General features: G+C 34.0%; 1 protein-coding gene across 2 annotated transcripts in view; it reads left to right on the top strand.

Annotated features, from left to right (window-relative positions):
- Positions 1-25,122, top strand: part of MOXD1 (monooxygenase DBH like 1) — a 130,513-nt gene that overhangs the window by 31,643 nt on the left and 73,748 nt on the right. For both annotated transcript variants that reach the window (XM_056818797.1, XM_056818796.1), the window contains exons 3-5: positions 3,873-4,019; positions 6,457-6,624; positions 6,762-6,845. In XM_056818797.1, coding sequence (XP_056674775.1) covers positions 3,873-4,019; positions 6,457-6,624; positions 6,762-6,845 — 399 coding nt within the window. The remainder of the gene's footprint in view (positions 1-3,872; positions 4,020-6,456; positions 6,625-6,761; positions 6,846-25,122) is intronic.

The raw sequence follows: 25,122 nt of genomic DNA, 5'->3' as shown, positions 1-25,122 counted from the left end.
TATTGTCCTCTTGAGAAGAATGTTTAAGAGAGATAAAAATAAATAAAAATGCCATCTGGCCACTTTTTTTAAAAATTCATGAAACATTGCTAGATATTGCTATTGACATTAGAGTCTTTCCCCAATATTCACATTTATTTTGCAAAACACTAAGATTAGTTAATGAAGTATTTCTTAAAAGGAAATTTAAATATTAGTAAAAGTGATCGTAATTGTCATCATTTAATACTTTACTCTTTTTTGCTTTCCAAATTATATATGTATATATAATTTTTAAAGTGAAAATGTTATTTTTCCCACAAATTCATATTATCAGTAGATTGAATAGATTTTGTCATTCCCTGTAGATCACCAAATGATCAGTGAATACTGATTCTAGATTTTTTTTTTAATCTCAGCCCTGTTAATAGGAGGCATAAAGAAATAGCAATATAGAAGTGACTCGTTTTAAAAATTGAGCATATTTTGTATTGCAAATACTTTGTGAGCCTTAAACCTTTATAAATAAATGCTAGTTGTCACTTGACCCCCATTGCCTAGTCCTTACCACTCTTCTGCCTTGGAGTCAATACACAGTATTGACTCCAAGACAGAAGGTGAGGGTTTAAAAAAATAAATAATAAATAAATAAATGCTAGTTACTGTTATGATTTTTATTTTTGTTATAATGATGCTGATATAAAACTACTATGGAAGACTTCAAAATATTATGAGATGGTAGTTCCTATGTCCTGATTTATTCCCATGACATTTCTACCCTCAACTTGCATAATTTCAGCAACTGTGTACAATGACAAAGTTTCAGAATATAAAGAAATAATTAGTTCTTTAATCTCCTGCAGAGGCAAGGCCTCTCTGCATTTAGAGAGAGTTGGAAAAATTGTGTCTTCTGTGGGAGTGGTGGACGGATGGATGGTTTTCTTTACTGTTCTTTTCCTTTGTGGTACAATGGAAAAGTACTGTTTCAGAATAATGAGAGTTTAATTTTAATACTGGATTAGCTACTTACTGTCTAGCTGTTCAATTTTGGAGCCTCTTTTCAATTTCATTTCCTATACTGCATGAAGACAATCTCTAAAGTCACATTTTCTGACTATACCTCTGGCGAGAACCAGAAGAAAAGGTTTATTGGAAGATTTTTCTAAGAACCTTGAGTTAGATTAGATCCTGCAAATTTTCTTGAGCTCAGTTCATTTCTTTTTTTTTTAATTTTATAGTATTTTATTTGATCATTTCCATGCATTATTCATTAAAGACAAAGATCATTTTCTTTTCCTCCCTCCCACCCCCCGTAACTGACGCGTGATTCCACTGGGTATCACATGTGTTCTTGATTCGAACCCATTGCCATGTTGTTAATATTTGCATTAGAGTGTTCGTTTAGAGTCTCTCCTCTGTCATATCCCCTCAGCCACTGTAGTCAGGCAGTTGCTTTTCCTCAGTGTATCTTCTCCCTCAGTTTGTCCTCTGCTTATGGATAGTGTTTTTTCTCCTAGATCCCTGCAGATTGTTCAGGGACATTACACTGCCACTAATGGAGAAGTCCATTACGTTCGATGATACCACAGTGTGTTTGTCTCTGTGTACAATGTTCTCCTGGTTCTGCTCCTCTCGCTCTGCATCACTTCCTGAAGGTCGTTCCAGTCTCCATGGAATTCCTCCACTTTATTATTCCTTTGAGCACAATAGTATTCCATCACCAACATATACCACAATTTGTTCAGCCATTCCCCAATTGATGGGCATCCCCTCATTTTCCAATTTTTGGCCACCACAAAGAGCGCAGCTATGAATATTCTTGTACATGTCTTTTTGTCCATTATCTTTTTGGGGTACAGACCCAGCAGTGCTATGGCTGGATCAAAGGGTAGATATTCTTTTGTCGCCCTTTGGGCATAGTTCCAAATTGCCCTCCAGAATGGTTGGATCAGTTCACAACTCCACCAGCAATGAATTAATGTCCCTACTTTGCCACATCCCCTCCAACATTCATTACTTTCCATAACTGTCATGTTAGCCAATCTGCTAGGTGTGAGGTGATACCTCAGAGTTGTTTTGATTTGCATCTCTCTGATTATAAGAGATTTAGAACACTTCTTCATGTGCTTGTTAATAGTTTTGATATCTTTATCTGAAAACTGCCTATCCATGTCCCTTGCCCATTTATCAATTGGGGAATGGCTTGATTTTTTGTACAATTGATTTAGCTCTTTATAAATTTGAGTAATTAAACCTTTGTCAGAGGTTTTTATGAAGATTTTTTCCCAAGTTGTTGTTTTCTTTCTGATTTTAGTTACATTGGTTTTGTTTGTATAAAAGCCTTTTAATTTGATGTAGTCAAAATTATTTATTTTACATTTTGTGATTCTTTCTATGTCTTGCTTGGTTTTAAAGTCTTTCCCCTCCCAAAGGTCTGACATGTATACTATTCTGTGTTTACCCAATTTACTTATGGTTTCCTTCTTTATGTTTAAGTCTTTCACCCATTTTGAATTTATCTTGGTGTAGGGTGTCAGGTGTTGATCAATTCCTAATCTCTCCCACACCGTCTTCCAATTTTCCCAGCAGTTTTTATCGAATAGTGGCTTTTTGTCCCAAGACCTGGGATCTTTGGGTTTATCGTATACTGTCTGGCTGAGGTCACTTGCCCCCAGTCTATTCCACTGATCCTCCTTTCTGTCTCTTAGCCAGTACCAAACTGTTTTGATGACTGCTGCTTTGTAATATAGTTTGAGATCTGGGTCTGCAAGGCCCCCCTCATTTGTGTTTTTTTTTTCATTATTTCCCTGGATATCCTTGATCTTTTGTTATTCCAAATGAACTTTGTTATGGTTTTTTCCAAATCAGTAAAGAAATTTTTTGGGAGTTCCATGGGTATGGCACTAAATAGATAAATAAGTTTGGGTAGGATGGTCATTTTTATTATATTGGCTCGTCCTACCCATGAGCAGTTAATGTTTTTCCAATTGCTCAAGTCTAGTTTTAGTTGTGAGGCGAGTGTTTTGTAGTTATGTTCATATAGTTCTTCCCTCCCCACCAGTCTGTTTTTTACCCTTCTACTCCCCTATAGGGCGCAAATCTATTCTCTTTCCCAATGGATTGGATTGTTCTTCCCTCTTTGGGCCAGTTTCAAAGTACGTAAGAGTTGAGTATTTCCTGTCTCCAACTTCTTTACCCTTCCAGTGTATCGATGTTCTCCCCCCTCCCACCATGAGCTTCTTTGTGACATACAAATTTACCCCCATTTGTTTCTTTTCCCATTTCTTTTAGTCATAACCTCTTTTCTTTTTTAGCTTTAGTCATGTATATATATATACATAAATATGTATATGTATTTATGCATGCATATATCTATATACCTATTTATGTCTTGTCCTTTCATCCTATACAGTTTGTCACTGTTCCCTCTGAGTGTAGTTCTTCTAGCTGCTTAGGTGATAGCAACAGTTTTTAAGAGTTGCCAATGACCTCTTTTCTTATAGGGATACATATCATTTTAACTTATTGAGTCTCTTAAAAAAAAAACCTTTTTTGTTGTTGTTGTTGTTTTTCCCCTCTTTTTTAATTACCTTTTGATGATTCTCTTGAGTTCTGTGGTTGGACTTCAAATTTTCTGTTCAGGTCTGGTCTTTTATTTATGAATGCTTGGAACTCTTCTGTTGTGTTAAATGACCATACTTTCCCCTGTAAGAATATAGTCAGTTTTGATGGGTATTTTTTATTCTTGGCTGTAGGCCTAGTTCCCTTGCTTTCCGGAATATCTGAACTTTCTCTGCTTCTACACTGCCATCTTGACCGGAAGAGAGCTCAGTTCATTTCTGATATCACTGGAATAAGATTTAGAAAATTTCCCCTTTTTATATTTTCCACAGGATTATTTTACAGATAAAAACAGAGAATTGAAGAAGGATCCCCAACAGGATTACCATCTAGGCTATGCCATGCAAAACAGTACGCACACCATAATTGAATTTACCAGGGAACTACAAACTTGTGACATAAATGATAAAAGCATAACGGTAAGAAGTTTTATATCTGAATTTATATATGCATATGCACATCATTTAATGAATTTTGGTATATTTGGAAGCACTAAATCCTTCAATAAGAACCTTTGAAAACAGTCATACTCAGTTCCTAAATAAGGTTTTTAAATGAATATTTTATGGAATTTGGTGTTTCTGCCTGATTGAATATATTTCACCTAGAAGACTGTTATTGGAATGATATAAATAATAATTAAGAAAATTGTAGAAATAAATTTCCTTGTTAAATAAACAGAAAACTAATTTCAGCTTTTTCTTTTATTTTTCAAAGTGAATTATACAATTAGCTTCAAATAAAAACTTTTAGAGTATAGTTACTTCTTTATGCAACCTTTAAAGAATTTTAAAACTGACAGTTAACTTTCTCTGCGGAACTTCTGCATTTTCAGTTCTCTTCTAATCAATAAAAGGACTTTATATACATTTAGAAATTAAGTTGAAAACACCTGAGATTCTTTCAACTACCATATGGGCTTTCCTTTTTTTTAAACCCTTACCTTCCGTCTTGGAATCAATACTGTGTATTGGTTCCAAGGCAGAAGAGTGGTAAGGGCTAGGCAATGGGGGTCAAGTGACTTGCCCAAGGTTACAGAGCTGGGAAGTGTCTGAGTCCAGATTTGAACCTAGAACCTCCTGTGTCTAGGTCTGTCTCTCCATCCACTGAGCAACCCAGCTGACCCCCTGATTACAACATAATTAAGAGTGGACCAAAGTGGAACCAAAAATACATGTGTGGTCATGATTACCTTCATACACTAGACAATGCGATCATTGTCTAATATTGAGATAATAATTATAGTAATTCTGTTTGTTAGGAAAGGAATACAGTCAAGATTTTAAAGGAAAATACTTTTGTATTTCCTTTCAAAGCTTTTATGACAAAGCAGCTGGCAGTAGTAATATAACTGTGTGTGGGTGGTCTGAGCACTTGCTTTTTTTCCTTGGCCAGCCTTGCTGGTTCAAAACAGGATATTTATTTGACCTTGTTGGACTGTCTTAAGTCAGAAATGTTCAGACTGGTAGATTTTATTTTTCTTATGAAAATAATTACATGTATGCACCATTCAGTAAGTCGTCCCACTGATGGCTTCATTCATATTCTATTGATGAATACTTTATATACTTTGCAGCCTATCAAGAACTTTGGTGATGATTGGTATATTAATTACATGGGCTTTTTCTTGTGAGAACAGACTGAATTACTGAAATAAAATGTGATTTGTTGTTTTTTTACTCCCCAAAATGATCAATTGTATTTGAATGTGGGAAAAAATGTGGCCTGTACCCTTTCCCACTTGAATTTTGGTATGCATTGGCCTTTTTTTCTTGTTTTTTTTTTTTAATTAATTTTCAGGCATGTTTGACCCTTTTTTGACCCCTTTTTGGGTTTTCTTTGCAAAAATACTGGAGCCATTTTTATTTCCTTCGGTAGTTCATTTTACAGATGAGGGAACTGATGCAAACAGGGTTAAGTAACTTGTCCAGGATCACAGAGCTACTAAGTGTCTGAAGCTAGTTTTGAACTCAGGAAGATGAGTCTTCCTGACCCCAGACATGGAATTCTAGCCATTTTACCACTTAGCTACCCATACATCATACTAGTTATACTGAAATAATCTGATGATGTATTTTTTAAATCAAAATAGTGGTATGGTATAATTTCTCTAGCACTGTTTTGGGATTAATTATGGTACTTCTAAGAAGCAATGAACAGAGAACTGGGCTGAAAACCTAGAAGAGCTGAGTTCAAGTTCTACTTCTGCTATATACTGGCTGTATGACCCTGGACAAGTTACTTGATCTCTCATTATTATATGCAACTCTTTATGACTTAAGCTTTCTTAAAACAAAAAAAAATCCATTTTTTAAAGAAGAAAAAATATATTTTCACTCCATTCCAACTTTACCTCATTCAAAAAAAAAGAGAAAATCAGATTCTGTGGAATAAGTATATATGTATATATATATATATATATTCAAATAAAACAAATTTACTTACTGGCTGTGCTTAATATATATATATATATATATTTCAGTCTGTATCTTAAATCTATTACCTCTCTTTTAGTAGGTGCATAATATACTTCATCACTGGACCTCTAGAATCATGACTGGTTACTGTATTGATCAGAGTTCTTATTACTTTCAAAATTTCTCATCCTTATGATATTATTGCTATTGTAGAAATCATTTTCCTGGTTTGGTTTATTTCATTCTTTATCAGTATATAAAAGCCTTCAAAGCTGTTCATCTTTATAATATTGATATTATAATACACAATTACTCTTTTGCCTTTTATTTGCTTAATATCTTGCTTTGAAAAAGTTTTTGGTTTGTTTATAAAATCCGCTAATTTGTGAGGAAAGGATTTGTTTGAAACTCATTTTCATAAGATGGTCTTTTCATTTAGGAAAGTACAGTGAGAGTAATATGGGCCTATCACCATGAAGACATTGGTGAATCAGGTCCTATATACCATGGATCTAATCGGGGAACCAAAAGTCTGAAATTGTTGAACCCAGAGAAAAGCAACATTTTGTCAGCAGCCTTACCATACTTTGACTTGAGAAATAAAAACGTAAGTTTCTTTGCAGTTATATATTACTTTGAGATGTAAGTTTTGAAGGAATGGAGTGCATTTCCTGAACTGATTGCTTTTGTTTACATGGGAAAGTTGTCTGACTTTCATATTTCCCTTCCCTTCTATTAAGACAGGTGCTGATTCCAGATAAAGGCACAACATATTGGTGCCAAATGTTTAAGATCCCGGTGTTCCAGGAAAAGCGTCATGTGATAAAGGTAGAGGACCTATTCAGATTAAATTTAGTCATTTCATATGTGAAATATTTTTTGCTTTAAGCAATTATCATGAACTCATATCTCTAGGGTTAGAAGGAATGTTAGAATTCTTCTAGTCCATCTTCCTTGTTTTCTAGATAAAGAAGCTGAGACTCAGATAGATTAAATTACTTTTCTGAAGTTGCACAGGTGATAGAAGAGCATCTAGGTATAATGTTCTTTTCACTATGTCAAATAAATAGAAAAGAGATTTATTTTGTTACACCTGGGTGAAATCATATGGATTTTGCAGCACGAATCAATATAAAAATAAAATTAATTTGTATTAATAATTACTAGCTTAAGCTTCACCAAGTGTTGCAAATCTCAGAAAATTCTATCACTTTCTGTGTAGTACAGTAGTTAGAACTTCAGGTCTGCAGGCAGGAAGACCTGAGTTCAAATCCAACCTCAGTCACTTACTATCTATGTGACCCTGTGTTTGCCTCAGTTTCAATTTTCTATAAAATTATTTGGAGAAGGAAAGGGCAAACCACTCCAGGATGTTTGCCAGGAAAACCTAAAATGGGGTCATGAAAAGTTAGACACAACTAAAATGACTGAACAGTAACAACAAGTGTAGTATTTTAATCTCTGTAAGATCTTGGTCTTACATGCCAGTTGGAAAAAGTTTTCCAAGAAAGAATTGCAATTATAGCAAGTGTGTGTTTGTGCATGCATATTTTCATTTTGCTTTTAATAATGAGAAGTAAACCATTTTATCAAGTTAGGAAACAATGGTATCAGTTTGAAGCAGAGCATTGATATTTCCTAGTACATTCCACCCAATGGGGCAGCAATCATTCATCAAATAATGCTTAAGTACTTACTGTGTCCAGCTTACTGCTAGCCACCAAGGAGCATAATAAAGAATCACAATTATGAAATCATACAGGAAGAGACAGAGACAGAGGATGTTTTGTGAAGCTCAAAGAGTTACATAAATGCTTGCTATTATTATTTATCATCCTCATCTTTATTATTAAGACACGACTAAATGTTCTCAAAGAATCTATAATGCATCTGCGACAAAAAATTAACACCCGTGAAAGAATAGCAAAGCAGACTAGAATATGATTAAGTGGAAAACAGTATGTCATCCTCAACTCCTCTATCACCATCCCGTCCCCTTATCCAATCTATTGTCAAGTCTTACCTCTTCTACTTTCATAACATTACTTTCCATATACTCTCTTCTCTCCTCTGACACAACAACTCTCAGACTCATTTCTTCCCACTACAATTCATTATTCAATTAGATGTCAAATTAATCTTGCTAAAGTATGGATTTGAACATATTTCTCCTTTATTTAATAAACCAGTGACTCCTTATTACTTTTGGGAATAAATAGAAAATTCTCTTGCTTTAGAAGCCCTTTATAACCAAGCCCCTTCCTAACCTTCTACTCTCCTTATTTCTTACCCTCCTCTACTTATTGGCTTCCTTGCTGTTCCTTAAACATGACTGTCCCAATTCTGAACAGAAACGTTAAGCCTATGCTAAAGGTTTGAGTTGAAAGGAATCAGAGAAGTCAGTTAAAACCAATTAATTAACAGATGAGAAAAGTGAAATGTTAAGTGGGTCAAGGTTTTATGGCCAGATATTGTGTGTCCATTATTCTGTCTGGTACTTTTTATACCTTAGGTGGTTTATCGACAATTGGAAATGATATTCTTTTTTTTCAATGAGTTTGATAATTAGTGAGCATGATATGTGAGGACTGGGGATACAAGAGTATATGATTTCATTCTTGCTCTCAGAAAGCTTAAGATTCCTTTCAGGAAACCATTTATTTTACTCAGTTCAAAAATGCATTTATTAAGTGCCTACAATGCATAGTTTTGTGATGAAGATACACAGCTATAAATCAGGACTGCCCTAGAGGTGATTCCCATCAAATATATACAAGTATTTTGTTGTTGTTTAGTGATTCAGTTGTGTCTGACTTTTTGTGACCCATGGACTATAGAGCACCAGGTCCTTCTATCCTCCACTATCTCTCAAAAACTATGCAAGGCCATATTCATTGTTTCCAACACCATCTATCCGACTGAATCTCAGCTACCCCCTTTTCCTTTTGTCTTCAATCTTTTCCCAAACCAGGGTCTTTTTCAGTGAGTCTTGTCTTAGTATGTGGCCAAAATATTTAAGCTTCAGCTTCAGTATTTGACCTCCCATGAACAGTGTGAATTAATTTCTTTAAATATTAACTGATTTGATCTCCTTGCTGTCCAAGGAACTCTCAAAGTCTTCAACAGCATCAAAGTCCATAAATGTCAAATTGCAGTGCTTAGTTTTCCTTATAGTCCAACTCTTACAGCCATACATCGCCACTAGAAAAACCATAGGTCTGACTATATGAACTTTTGTCAGCAAGGTGATATCTCTTCTTTTTAGTATACTGCCCAGATTTGTTATAGTATATAAATGACTATGACATAAAAGAGAATGAGATTACCTCTAAGAGAAACCCCTTTAAACTCATTTTTTCTTGTTTTGCCCTCTGTGGAAATGTACTCTTTGCTTATCAAGTTGTGGCTTCTCCAGGCTGACTAACCTTTCAAGTATTTTAACCTTTTCTTATAGTTCTTTTATTTTCAACAATTTACTCATCTGAAAAATTCTTTTCTGAATCTTCTTATTAGGTAAAAATACACAAAAGAATGACTGTCCTCTTCCTCCAAATTTTATGATTTTATCATTATAAATTCTTATAGCAACATCCAAATCACTGATTTGTCTATGTGCCCTTTATAGTTGCATTATATGCCTAACTGGAGAAAGAAAAAAATAGCATCTTATACAGGATAGTTCTTTAATTTTGGGGAATGCCACTGGCAGAATTGAGTACTACTTTTGGAAAAGGAACATGAGGGTTTGAGATAGTATCCCAGGGAGGGTGAAATATGCCACTATAATTGTATACTGTGGTGATAGTATATGGAATTGTAAAAAGGATTCTAGCTACAGTCAGAAGACTTGCATGTGGGTCCTGGCTCCATCACTTACTACTTGAATGATCATAAAAAGTGATTTAACCTTTCTTATTCTCAGTTTCTTCATCTATAAATTAAGTATAATAAAATTTTATACTATCCACCTTACAGAGTTGTTGTAATAAAAAGAGTGTGTAATTAGTATGGTGCTGTTTAGAAATGCAAATACCATCATCACTACCACCAGGACAATCATTTTTGACAACTGAAATCTCAAGGGAATGGTACTGTTTTCTTTGCAACAGAACAGAGTCCGTTATTTACCACCAAATTGGATTTCATTGTGTCTTTATATTTCCTTGAGTTACACAAATGGGGACTGTTTAATTTGGAAGAATGTCTCCCATGGTAAGAAAATCTAAGCAGCTTTATTGGTAATATCACCAAAACTAGATATCCATGAAATATCTACAAAGTCAGAGAACTGAATAGCCATGAAATATTCATTCCTGTAGATCTGTTTTTATATACTATGCTCATTTCACTTTTAATGTCATGGATAACATGTCAAAACAAAATTCTAGCCTAGTTTTTCCATTGCATGAGTCATTTTCATTTTAAACAGGATACTATCTACTGAATTCTCCAATATTAACACACTTTTTTTGTGTGTGTCTGAAATGTCAGCTAAATTAGGGTATTTCTGTTTTAAGGAATGTGCAAACCCTCAATGAATTGTGGGAGTTTTTGCTTTCCCAGTGTCAAACAAAGGATGAATTCTGCAGAATAATTTCTTTGTGAATCTCTACCTTTTTGCAGAGGGGATGGGGCATAACAGGTTGGTTTTTTTCTCCTGAGTACTTTGCTATTTTCCCCTTTGGATGTGGTATTTACATTTTGAGCATTGATTGGAAGCATGGGATAGTGGCTAATGAGCTAGTCTTGAAACTGATATGTCCTAGGTTCATGATCTGCATCTGATATATACTGGCTGTGTGATTCTGGGCAAGCTGCCTGGCTTCTGAGTTTTTTAACTCTAAAACACTATGTTGCAACTATCTACTTTGATAGAAGGAGCTTATATCATTTTAGAATTCCTTCTATCAATGAAATAATAAATCCAGCCCTTATCCTTATTCTTTATATCAAGTTGAATTCTCATAGACATGAATTTTTTGTTTCCTGTTGTTTTCTCTTATTTTGAGATTACCTGGAAGAGCAATAAAACCACTTGGCTGAATTCAGGAGATTTGTTTCCAATCTAGCACCGCTGCTAATTAGCTGTAGAAAAGTTATTCATGTTTTCTAATTCTGAGGTTTCTTATCTGCAAAATGAAGGTGTTGGCTTAAATTATTTAAGAGCCTTTCTATCTCTAATGTTCTTTCAGTCTATATTCAGTCTATATAATCTATATATATTTTCATGTTTTGGCTCTTCCAATACCTAATACATTCATAGGTAGTCTAAAGCTTAGTCTATTTGTCAGGGGCTCCTGCATGGTAACTGCCAGCATCATCAAACCTCTGACATGGATATGCCTATCATGAGAAATCAGGGAGAGGTTCAGAAAGTGTAGTCAAGGATCCACCTGTCATTGGCTCTGTGATATGCAGCCTCAATACTCAGCTTACTGGTCTACTTCTATCCTAAAAATTAGGGCAACTTGCAGCATGGCCTAACGCAAGAGATTTTTCCAAAGAAACTCACAACCTCGGGAAATGCTTTTGTCTGTTTTCATTCACTTTGTAGAAATGAAATTTCCTTATATCTCTGCTTTCCTAACTGTATCACTTCTTAATTTAACTGCGATATATAAAGATATTCCATTTACTACTTCTATTTCATAGGTTGCATCATAACTCTAATGTTCAGAATTTCTGAGTTTGTACTATTTCTCACCACCATTGAATTTCTTCAGAATGAAGTCTTTTTAATACTACTTCCATCATGTGTTATTGTTGTTTTGCCATGACATTTAGCAAACTGTTTTGGACATGTTAGAAAAAAATTCAATGCTTTACAAACATAGGACTTATATTCCTCTTTGGAGGTTTGCTATAGCTAGGCTATACCTTAACTCTGAATATTTTGATGCTTCTTCTGGAGAATCATCATCATCACCACCATCATTATCTTCCTTCATCTCCTTCTTTCTCTTCCTCTTTATCCTCTCCTTTTCTTTCCACTTTCTTTCCTTCCTTCCTTCCTTCCTTCCTTGTTTCCTTCCTTCCTTCCTTCCTCCCTCCCTCCCTTCCTCCCTTCCTTCCTTTGTATACTTATAGATTAAAATTTTTCTAGGTTAATTTGAATATTTTAAAATCATTTTTAAAAATTGAACGGGGAAGCTAGGTGGCTCAGTGGATTAAAGACCAGGTCTAGAAATGGGAAATCCTGAGTTCAAATCTAATTTTGGACACTTCCTAGCTCTGTGACCCTGGGCAAGTCACTTAACTCCTATTGTCTAACCTTTAAAACTTTTCTGCCTTTGAACCAATACCCAGTAGTGTTTCTAAGAGGAAAGGTAAGGGTTGACATTTTTTTAATTGAAATTTTCATATTAAGAAAAACATGACTTGAGATGAGAGACTACCTATAATGAAATATTCAAACAGCTGAAAATAATTTCCCAGTGAGTGATGCTTTATAATTCTTTTCATAGATAATACTTTTCCAAGAATTATTTTGTTGTTTTTTTCATTATATTTTGTACACTGATTCAAGTCAGATGGCAGTAGAAGATATTTCACTATTAAGGTACTGCCATAATTTCTAGTTTTTATGATGGGAATGATTCTTTTTCCAGATTTTATGGTGTGACTGAACTAAGGTTTTATCTTTGGTTTTGTAAAATTGTAGAATTATGGAACTGTTCTGAAGAGTCTAAAAAATGGGAAATTCCCTCAGGGATTTACAAAACATATTTCTATCTCAAAAAATTGTGACACCCAGCTCATCAAGAATATATCTTTTGTATAAAGTATGACATACTTACATGGGCATATGGACTCCAGAATGGATGCCTCTTTCATTGAACATCCCATGTTTCTTACTTTAAGCTCCTGAAACCAGTGGACTACTTTTATTAAACTCTTCATATCTGACTACAAAGCACTCTGGAGATGGGCACCTAATCAATGTATTTGAGCAATGTAAAATTATGAGATAGAGTGACACAGGATACATTTAATATTTCTTTGCGGGAAATGAATAGCTCAAATACCACCTGTTTGCTGGACTTTCAGCTGAATTTCATCACAAAGCTTTAGCCTGGCTGAATTTAGCTTAAAAGGATGATTCTTCCAGGATAGGGAAAGATTTATGCCGTAGTAAAATGTAACTATTAAAAATTTAACCCTTTATGTTGTCAGTATCCAAAGGATAAATCTTAGTAACTATATTGTAAAGTGTCTGCAAGAGAAATAAGGGAAATTTGTTTCATTAAAGATAAGATTAAAAGAAATGTTTCCATCATTGAAATCTCTAATTAGCACCAAATCTAGTTTCTTTCTTAAAAAAAAAAAACACAACACCTTACCTTCCATCTTATAATCAATACTGTTTATTAGTTCCAAGGCAAAAGAACAATAAGGGTTGGACATTGGGGACTAAGTGACTTGCCCAGGGTCATACAGCTCGGAAGTGTCTGAGGCCAAATTTGAACACAGATCCCCCTGCCTCCAAGTCTGACTCAATCCACTGAGTCACTTAGCTGCTGACCAAATATAGTTTCAAATATTAACCATGTGAAAGAAGTTGTAACAATTAAGAACCTTACAACTTATACAGAGATTTTAACAAACTCATGTTCTACCCTGCCTTGATGAAGACACATTGAAACAATATCTAAGGAGCTATCTTTATGGAATTTTGAATCTGATGTTTGGATTATTGAAAAATCTGGGAAAAAAAAAAACAAAGTTTGGATAAATGTGTAACATGAAGATCCAGGTTCCTTAGCATTTATTGAACTCTTTTTTAAAAACATTATTTTTATTTGGTCAATTTCAAACATTATTCATTGGATACAAAAATCATTTTCTTTTCCTCCCTCCCCTCCCGCCACCCCTTCCATAGCGGATGCGCGATTCCACTGGGTATCACATGTGTCCTTGATCTGAACCCATTTCCATGTTGTTGGTATTTGCACTAGGATGTTCATTTAGAGTCTACATCCCCAATCATATCCCCTCAGCCCCTGTAGTCAAGCAGTTGCCTTTCCTTGGTGTTTTAACTCCCACAGTTTGTCCTTTACTTGGGGATAGTGGTTTTTTTTTCTTCTCATAGATCCCTGCAGCTTGTTCAGGGATATTGCATTGACACTAATGGAGAAGTCCATTACGTTCGATTGCACCATAGTGTATCAGTCTCTGTGAACAATGTTCTCCTGGTTCTGCTCCATTTGCTCTGCATCAATTCCTGGAGGTTGTTTCAGTCCCCATGGAATTCCTCCATTTTATTATTCCTTTGAGCACAATAGTATTCCATCACCAACATATACCACAATTAGTTCAGCCATTCCCTAATTGAATGGCAGCCCTTCATTTTCCAGTTTTTTGCCACCACAAAGACTGCTGCTATGAATATTTTTGTACAAGTCTTTTTCCTTATTATCTCTTCAGAGTACAAACCCAGCAGTGCTATGGCTGGATCAAAGGGTAGACATTCTTTTATCACCCTTTGGGCATAGTTCCAAATTGTCCTCCAGAATGGTTGGATCAATTCACAACTCCACCAGCAATGAATTAATGTCCCCACTTTGCCACATCCCCTCCAGCATTCATTACTTTCCTTTGCTGTCATGTTAGCCAGTCTGCTAGGTGTGAGGTGATACCTCAGAGTTGATTTGATTTGCATCTGATTATTAGAGATTTAGAACACTTTTTCATGTGCTTATTAATAATTTTGATTTCTTTAACTGAAAACTGCCTATTCATGTCTCTTGCCCATTTATCAGTTGGAGAATGGCTTGATTTTTTGTACAATTGATTTGGCTCTTTGTAAATTTGAGTAATTAAACCTTTGTCAGAGGTTTTTGTTATAAAGATTGTTTCTCAATTTGTTGCTTCCCTTCTGATTTTAGTTACATTGGTTTTGTTTGTACAAGAACTTTTTAATTTGATGTAAGCAAAATTATTTATTTTACATTTTTGTGACTCTTTCTAAGTCTTGCTTGGTTTTAAAATCTTTCCTTTCCCAAAGATCTGACATGTATACTATTCTGTGTTCACCTAATATTCTTATTGTTTCCTTTTTTACGTTCAAGTCATTCACCCATTCTGAGTTTATCTTGGTGTAGGGTGTGAGGTGTTGATCCAAACCTAATCTCTCCCACACTGTCTTACAATTTTCCCAGCAGTTTTTTTAATCAAATACTAGGTTTTTGTCCTAAAAGCTGGGATCTTTGGGCTTATCATAGACTGTCTTGCTGAGGTCACTTACCCCAAGTCTATTCCACTGATCCTCCTTTCTGTCTCTTAGCCAGTACCAAATTGTTTTGATGACTGCTGCTTTATAATATAGTTTGAGATCTGGGACTGCAAGGCCACCTTCTTTTGCCTTTTTTTTTCATTATTTACCTGGATATCCTTTTTTGAACTCTTAACATGTGCTGTGCTCTGGGGATACAAATATAAAGAATGAATTAATCCCATGAACAAGAAGATTCCATTCTAATGAAGGAGATAATACAAGCACACTTTTGGCAATCATTCTCCAAGTTGATTTTCATTGTGATCGGTCACTGGAATCTATTCATCCATCCATCCATTCATTCACTCATACAAAAAATATTTATTGAGAACCTACTATATGGAAAGATTTCAAAACAATCCTACATGCATTTGTTAGGTACTATGGGACATAAAAGCAGAGATAAGGCATGATCCTACTTCCAAATTACATCCTAGTAAAGAAGACAAGGCATAAACATGAATAAAACCAATTTTAAAATAGATCCTTGAAAGTTAATGAGAAAGAAACAAAGTACTCTTTAAATTCAGAGGAGGGAGAAATAATTTCTAGTAGAAGTAATGATCAGAGAAGGTTGAAATATAAGGCACTTCAGCTGGGCTTGGAGGGTAGAGTTTTAATGAATAGAAATGCAATAAAGTGAGCAAAGGCAGATGAGTAGGAAACAATGTTTGGAATGAGTAGGAGAAATATTTGGAAACTGGTGAGCAGCTCAGGTGGTCTGGAGTGTGAGATTAACTTAAAAAGAAGTTTGAGTTAAATTGCAGATGGCATGAAATGCCAGACTAGAATTTAATCACTAAATCAGAGAATGTCAGAGCTGGAAGAAATCTTAAAGATCATCCAACCCAACATTCATTTCATAGAAAAAGAACCTAAAGCCCAATGAAGTTTTTATTTAATTTCATAGCCATGGAAAACTACTTGATTTTTTCTAAGAGCAATTTATTATTAGGAAGATTAATCACAAAACTATTGGAGAAGTAAGGGACTAGTGGCTGGGTGTAGTGGAGATTGCTTTGAGAACTTGTAACTATCCCCATGAAAGGTAGTTAAAGGAATGAAAAAGGCAAATGGCAATAGGAATGGGAAAATGAAGGCTATTGCACAAAACTCCTACCCTAATGCACCTCCTCTGAGACATTATTTAGTGCTCTCCTTCAAGGTCACAGGGGGATAAATGGGAGACCAAGAGGACCAATTCAGACGCTGAGAGTACACAGCTGTTAAAGAGGGGAAGAAACCAGCTATGAATTATGTGTTCTTGTGTAAAAAAAACTTGCCATATTTATAAAAATATGTCATGATGAAAATAAGTAAGTAATAAAATGAGAGGAAACAACTATTTTCAGTGCCTACTATGTACTAGGAATTTTATAACCATGATTTCATTTGATTCTCCCAACAACTCTGCAAAGTAGGGACTATTATTATCCTCATTTTATAGTCAGGGAAACTGAGACAGAGGTTAAAGGACTTGTCCAGGCTAGTAAGTTGCTGAGACAGGACTTGAATTCAAATCTTCCTGACTCTAGGCTCTACATTTTCTATATAAGGCACTACCTTACTGCATAGCCAGATACATACATGATACAACCTGCCTTGAACTATTCATCTGGAAATTGCCCCATAAAACTGCAGTTCTAAATGACTTGAACATTGCTTTGTTGGCATGTGTTTTTGAGCAACTACTCCATGTAGCTGAGAGTTGTATCAGGTAGTCAAAGAGGGAGAGATTTGGTTCAGTTCACAATGTAATTGGTGAGGCATGAAGCAATAGAATATGATAGCCCAGAATAGAAAATATTTAAGTGCTAAACTCTTTGGTATAGCTTCTCAAAGCAAGAATTCAGAGAAAGCACAAAACAATATGGTGTAGAGAAGGTGGACCTCAGTAACTGAGCAGGGAGCAACCATATTGAAAGAGAGAGCAGGATTTTGTAGCTTTTTGGCAGTGCTTGGTTATTCTTCACTAATGATGTTGCTGCTATTGATAGTTTAGGGTGGGGTATATCCATCTTTCTGGTTGTGAAACTTTGAGGTACTCTAAGCATAGAGCGTTCATATTAGCTGTATTTTAAGACGACACATGTTCTTAAGACATGGGGGGGGGGGGAGGTTGGATAATCACATTCTTACAGTTGCTTTTTTCCAAGAGGGAAGTTTGGGTTGTTAAAAAATAATATAAACACTTTTGCTGTTTATCGTCAAAGCATGGCTGTGAGATTAGTGAAAAACAGGATATGTGTATGAACTAAAAAACATGCCTCCAGTTTTAGTGGAAAAAAGTACTTCAATGACACCCATTGGTCTGTGAGGAAGCTCTATGTTGGCCTCACAAAAAGCAAAGCACACATTCTGCTTTACCAAACATCTGGTCATTCTGGAGCTACTTAGCAGATGTTTCTTAAACTTCAAATTCAAATCTATAGCATAGAAATGCCAGTTTATGAAGTAGAAAAAATAAAAATTGTTGTCAGGGTAACTGATTATGTTTGACTGGGGAATGCTTTAGTAATACCAAAGACTCTAGTGTGAAAAATACAAAGGAACTCCAGTGTCTGACCTTCAGTGCCTAAATAAGGGTCCTGATTTTAATCTTGAGTGATACCAGTCAATAGTTGCTTTTATTCTGAGAGTTGATCTGTCCAGTTTTACTTAATATTAAAACTCTGGCCAATTACATCATGAGGTTTAAAAGAAAACAAAGCAAAACGAAATGAAACAACAACAAAAAAAAAAACAGCTCTACATCTCAATTGCTTGCATATGTATAGTAATTTAGTTCCTTAAAATACAAGTTGAGGCAAAGGGCTGATCAAGGTTCACAGAGCCCACAGATTGCTATTCAGTTCAATAAAAGAACTGAGTAGAGCCTCAACATGATAAAAAAAATAAACACACTATTGACTATGGTGTTTTGGATTATATTTGTAATTGTCATCACCGGTATTTACATAATTCTTCAAATATCTTTGGGTTGCTTTATGACAAATTTCACTCATGATTATTCAACAACAACATATGATTAAATCATAGTTCTGATACAGTTCCTCCAGAAATTATACAGTAGTTCATCCTACTACATTCAAGAAGGAATAGACTGACACCATATTCTGGAAACATAATCCTCTATTCAAATCCTAAAAATCTCCAGGGAAAGAGATTTTGAAATCTTCAAGACATGTGAATATTTATTTTCTTTGTACTCTTCCACTCTTGATAAACTATGCCAAATGGTAAGTGCTTCAATATCGAACTTTTTTTTAAGCTTGAATCCTACTGGTTCATACATGCACGATTTGCCTTCCTAACCAGGCTGTGAACTGTGCCCACCTGCCCCCACCCCATCCTTAGCACCTGGTACAGTCTTCAGCTAGTCACAATAGCTGCTCAAAAAGAACTTATTGATAAATCAATGCTCTTTGTGGTTTAGAACTATCTTATGAAGGAGGCCAGTTTCAGGGAGAAGAATCAGCAAAGGCTTCCTATAGGAAGTGGCACTTGAATGAAAGCTTGGATATTAGGATTTCTAAGAGGTAGAGATGATGGAGAAGGTCAGTTTAGGGATCAGGGACAACTTGTGAAAACCCATAAATAAGAGATGAAATACCATCTGCCAGGACCTGTAAGGGAACCAGTTTTCCTGCAATGTAGTGTTAGTATATAAAATCAATAAGTAAAGATAAATTGAAGAGCAGTGGAGAGAAAATGGCAGAGTAGCAGGAGTAAGAGCCCAACTCCTCCAATCCATGCTTCCCCACCCCCATTAGAAAATGTAACTGACCAAATCCTTATTGAGAGATCCAATAAAAAATCACAATGAGTAATTTTCAAGCCAAGTTTGGTTTAGGGAGACAGTATATATTGCAATTAGCATCTCTGTTCATTACCTTAGTTCTGGGGTACAGATTCCAGGAGAGTCTGAAAAGGGGGCTTACAGCTAGGGATAATGTCCTGAGGAAGGGAATGGTCTTGTACCCTCAGCTCTGTATTGATTGAGGGACAACCTTGGAATCATGCAACAGCTGAGTGGCTCTGACCCTAGGAGCAGAGCAAAGTCTCAGTTCTAGCTCGTAGTCAGTACGAAGCTGACAATGGAAAAATCAGGGAGGAGTCCCAGACCAAAGGAGAGCCTGTAATCTCTGAAGCTATAAAACTGTCTGAGCTGGCCCAAAGTGGGTGAATCCAGTACCAGTCTACTGTACCTTACAGGTAAGAACAATACCATAGGAGTATTGCTCAGTCAAAATTGATAAGGAATTTATTGAGTTTGGATCAGAAGGGCAGTGATCAGTTTTGCCCCAAATCATACCACTTTGGTAGCACTGAAAACCTGCCGGTCCCCAATTTAAGGAATCCTTGAGATGCTAGAATAACACCACACAGTTCCTCATGAAAGAAGCAAGGCCCAAGAGGACAAAAGCTCATTATAGATAGCTTCCCAGAAGTGTACCGAGACTAGCTCTAATGAAAGTCTAAAGTCAAGAAACAGGTTGCATATATTAGTGAACAAATTAAAAAATACATTATAAAGAGCTCTTATGGCAATAGGGATACCTAAGACATAAACCCAGAAGAAGAGAATGACTTTCAATATAGAAAAGACACAACTTATACACAGATCCAACCAGAAGTCTTAAAAGAGAAATAGCAAGAGTTTTAAAAAGCATAAAATCATTTAAAAATCCTATAGAGTACCTAAACCTATGGAAGAAAGATATGTAAAGAAAATTAACAGATTGAAATAAGAGGTACAAAACATTTACTGAAGAAAAAAACTTCTTGAAAATTATAATTGATCAAATAGCAATGAATGACAACATGTCCCTAATTCCCTAATGCTAAAACAAAGTCTAAAGACTAAAAAGTAGAAGATAATGTAAAGTATATCATATGAAAAACAACTAACCAAGAAAACAGATTAAGAAGAGAAAACTTAAGAATCATAAAACTATCTGAATGCCATAACAACAAAAAAGAGCCTATATTTCAAGAAATCACTATAAAATCCAGATTTCTTAGAACCAGATGGAAAGTTCTAAGAGTGGTGAGGGGAGAACTATTGGTCTTCTGAAAGAAACTCCAAGGTGGAGACTCTGAAGAAAACAACAGTTAAAATTCAGAGTTTCCAGGTTAAAAAAATACTGCAAACATCTAGAAAGAAAGAGTTCAAGTATGGAGAAGCCACAGTCAGGATCACACAATATTTAGCAGGCACCCTTAGTAAGAATTACGAGACTTAGAACATAATATTCTAGAAAGGTAAAAGATCATGATTTAGAACCAAGGAAAAAACTGCTTTGCATGAAGGGAAATGAGCCTCTAATTAAATGAAAGGTGTCCAAGTATTCCTCATGAAAAGGTCAGAGAAAAGTAGAAAATTTGATATACCAACAAGTAATAAAAGATTCCTAAAAAGGTAAATGTGAGCAAATGATCATAAGGATATAAACAAATATAAGCTCTTTATTATTCTTATATGGGGAAATAACACATGTTTTCCCTCAGAATCCTACCATTATTAAGGGTCATAGAGGGAATAGAGGAGGGGACAGAAAAGGAAAGTTTGAGAAATTTATCTCATGTAACTGTGGTTTACAAGCAGAAGTTTATACAAAAAAAAAAAGGTATGGGTAAGAGGAGCAAATGACACTTGAAGCTCACTCTCATATGAATTGATCAAAGGAAGAGAAAATTTGCACACACAGGTGTAGAAATTTATTTCACTTAACAGAGGCCTTAGGGAAAGAGGAGAAGAGAAAAGATTAAAAGAGGGCAGATGAAAGATGAAGGAAGGGATCAGTCAACAGCAAAACAAACTTGTAAAGAAATAAAGGGAATTGGATGGAGGGAAATACACATTTAGCAATCATAAATGTGAATGTGAATATATAAACTCACCCATAAAATGAATAAGATAACAAACTGGATTAGGAAGCAGAATGCAACAGTATGTTGCTGATAAGTAATGCACTTTAAATAGAAATATAGATAATTAATTAAATTAAATTACTGGAACATAATATATTAAGTTACATTTTAAGTAAAAATAAGTCAGGCATAGCACTTATGTTTTCAAAGTTACAGGAAAAATAGAACTAGTTATAAAAAAGTTGAAAGGGAAACTATATGTTGCTAAAAGTATCATAGGTGATAAATAGTATAAATGACATCTATATTAAATTATATGCACCAAATAGAATGGCATCTAAATTTTTAAAGAATAATTTAAATGAGTTAGAGAGAAATAAACAGTAAATTATAAAAGTAGGAGACAAAGAGAAAAAGCAATTTAACTCCTAATGATTTAAATTAATCTTCCAAAAGTTACCAAAAGAAGAAATTAAGAACTTGAATAGAATTTAATAAAAGTTAGATATGGCAGACACTGGATATTATAATAGAAAGGAATGTTCCTCTTCTCAATTCTTCATAGTACTTTTTTTTCAAAATTAACCATACTTTAGGGCATAGAACCTTGCAAATGAGTGCAGAAAAAATTAAACCTATTTGCCATAGACCATATGATCCAATAAAAATTACATTCAATTAAGTGACTGAAACCAAGTTAAAAAATAATTAGAGATTAAATTACACATAATCCTAAAAATGAGTAGGTTAAAGAAGAAAAAAATACAAATAATAATTTAACCAAAGATAATTGTAACAGTGAATCAATATACCAAAGCAACTGAATCAGTATTTTTGGAAAATAGTTTTAAATATTTAAATTTAAAAAGTAGTGAAAGAACATAGGAATGAATTGGAGATCCTAAAAAAATCCTAGAAATCTAACATATTAATTTTCCCAATTAGATATCAAAATAAAAATCCTAAAAATCAAAGAAGATATTAATAAATGTGAAAGCAGGAAAATAATCCAGCAAATTAATCATTAAAAGTAGGAGCTTCTTTTTAAATAGTAAAATACATAAAGCATCACCTTTTGATTTAAAAAAAGAAAGAAGAAAATAAAATTTCTGGTGTTGAAATGGAAGAGGTAAATTGGTAAACCAATGAAGAAATAAAATAAATTATATTTAAAAAGAATTTAAAAGTTAAAATGAAATAGATTAATATTGATATATATATAACACCCAGATTAATATAGGAGTAAATTGAGCCCTTCAAAAAAATATAGATTAAGAAATGAAATTGAAGAAGTCACAAATGCACTCCCAGAGAAATAAAGACCCCAGCATCAGATGGATTTACAAGCATATTCTATCAACTATTAAAATAATTATTAATTCTAATACTATATAAACTGTTTTTAAAGACATATAAAGAAGAGGGCCTAACATATATGATATAAAATGGCCTTGAACCTAAACCAGGGGGATTCAAAATAGAGAAAGAAAGTAATAGATAATTTTTTCCAAATAAATATTGATGCAAAAATTTCATAGTAAAATATTAGGAAGGAGATGATAACACTGACTATGCTGGATTTATCTCAAGAATACAAATACATGAGCATAATTTTAAAATACTTTTTATTCAAATTAAGTCAGATTCAAATAATTGGAGAAGTATTAATTGTTCATGGTTGGACAGAGTTAATATAATTAAAATGTTAATCCCACCTAAACTAAAATTCATATTCAATACCATCCCAATTAAATTATCAAAAATCATTGAACTAATAATAATAAAATTATAAAAGAGATCAAGAATATCAAAGGTATAAATAAATAAATGTAAAGGAGGGAGATTTAGCCATACAAAATTTTGAACTTTATGATAAAGCAATAATTATAAAAACTATCTGGCACTGGCTAAGAAATAGAAAAGTAGATCAGTGGAACATAGTAGCCATACAACAAATAGTTGTAAAAGATTATAGTAAACTCATGTTTGACCAAAAAAAAGATTCACATTTTGGGGATAATAATTTACTTTTTGGTAAAAATTGCTGGGAAAAGTGGGAAATAATCTAGCAGAAACTAGATATAGACTAAGATCCTATATCATTTACCAAGATAGATTAAAATGGGTACATGATCCAAGGCATAGAAAGAAATATAATAAGCAAATTAAAAAAAATAGGGAACATATCACCAATAAGATTTATAAATAGAAGATTCCTAGGAATGAACAAGGTAGAAAGCATTGTGAATGTAAAATGAATAATTTTGAATACATTAAATTTAAAAGGTTTTATATAAGTAAAAGTAACATAGTCAAGTTTGGAAAGAAAGCAGTTAGTTGGAGAAAAAAAATTATAGACAGTTTCTCATATAGAGGTTTTATATCTAAAGTACACAAAGAACTTTGCCAAATATATAAGAATGAGTCATTCCCCAATTGATAAATGCTCAAAAGATAGTAACATTTTTTGAATGATGAAATCAAAGTTATGTATAACTATGAAAAATGTTCTAAATCATTATTGATTAGAGAAATTCAAATCAAAACAACTCAGATATCATCTCAACATATTTGTCAAACTGGCTAAAATGATAAAAAAAATGACACATTTTGGAGGGAATGTGGAAAAATGAGGACACTAATACCCTGTTGTTGCAACTGTGAATTGATCCAAACATTTTGGAGGACAATCTAGGATTTTGCTTAAAACACTTTTAAAAACATGTGTCCCTTTTGACCCACCAATGCCACTATTAATTTTATTTCCAGAAGTGATCAGGGAAAAAAAATTACTTTTATCTTTTGAAATATTTGTAGTAGCTCTCTTTGTGGTGGCAAAGTATTGGAAATTAAAGGGATGCCCATAATTATGTCAGGGGATGGCTAAACAAGTTGTGGTATATGATTGTGATGGAGTACTACCATGCCATAAAATATGGCAAGCATGTTAATTTTGGAAAAATATGGAAATATCTATATGAAATTATGAAGTTAAATGAGCAGAACCAAGAGAACATCATATACAGCATTAGAAACATTGTTTGAAGAATGAGTTATGAATGTTCACCTCCAGGGAAAGAACTGATAAATAGAAATAAGTAAGACAGAGTTTTATATCTATTTATAGCTTTTTGTTAAATAATGCTTTCTCTAAGGGTGGAGGTAGAGAAGGCAGGGATGGAGCTAACTGGGTATTTTAATGTAACAAACAAATAGATAAATTTAAATTAAAAAAGGACATAGGGTTAGTTCAACATTAAAATTAACTTAGAAAATATAAAATATGTGCGAGTATACCAGCTAACACACATACACACACATGGAATACTATGAACACAATTACAAAACACTCTATCCACAAATAAAGGCAGATCTAAATAAAATGAGCACAATAAATTGCTTGTGGAGTGTCTGAGCCAATACAATCAAAATCACAATTCTACCTGAATTAATTTAATCATTCAGTGCCATGCCAGTTAAACTTATAACAGATTACTTTATAGATTTATTTAAAAAATAATGAAATTAATTTGGAGAAATAAGAAATTAATATATTAAAGGAATCAGTTTTAACAATTGGGAAGGAAAATCTCTTACCAGTACCAACTCTCAAACAATTCTATAAAGCAATAATTTAAAAAATTGCAATGGGTAAGAAATACAGAGGTTGATGTGGAGAACAGATTATTTACATAATACATAGAAGCCAATGAACACAGCCTCATTTATGACCATCCTAAAGATTCTTGCTATTAGGTCAAGAACTAAATATCAAACAAAAACTATTTGGAGAACTGGAAAGCAGTCTGGTAAAACCTAGTTACTGATCAACAACACAAACATATGCCAAGAAAAGCTGAAAATGAGGATTTATCAAACACAAAGGATAAAAATAAATAATTTAGTGGAACATGGATGAAATTTGCTATCAGATCTATGGCTAGGTGAAGAGTTCAT

The sequence above is a fragment of the Monodelphis domestica genome, chromosome 2 (assembly GCF_027887165.1).
Source record: "Monodelphis domestica isolate mMonDom1 chromosome 2, mMonDom1.pri, whole genome shotgun sequence".
Taxonomy (NCBI): domain Eukaryota; kingdom Metazoa; phylum Chordata; class Mammalia; order Didelphimorphia; family Didelphidae; genus Monodelphis; species Monodelphis domestica.
The sequence above is the reverse complement of the archived record's forward strand: the minus strand, read 5'-3'. Positions and strand labels throughout refer to the sequence as shown.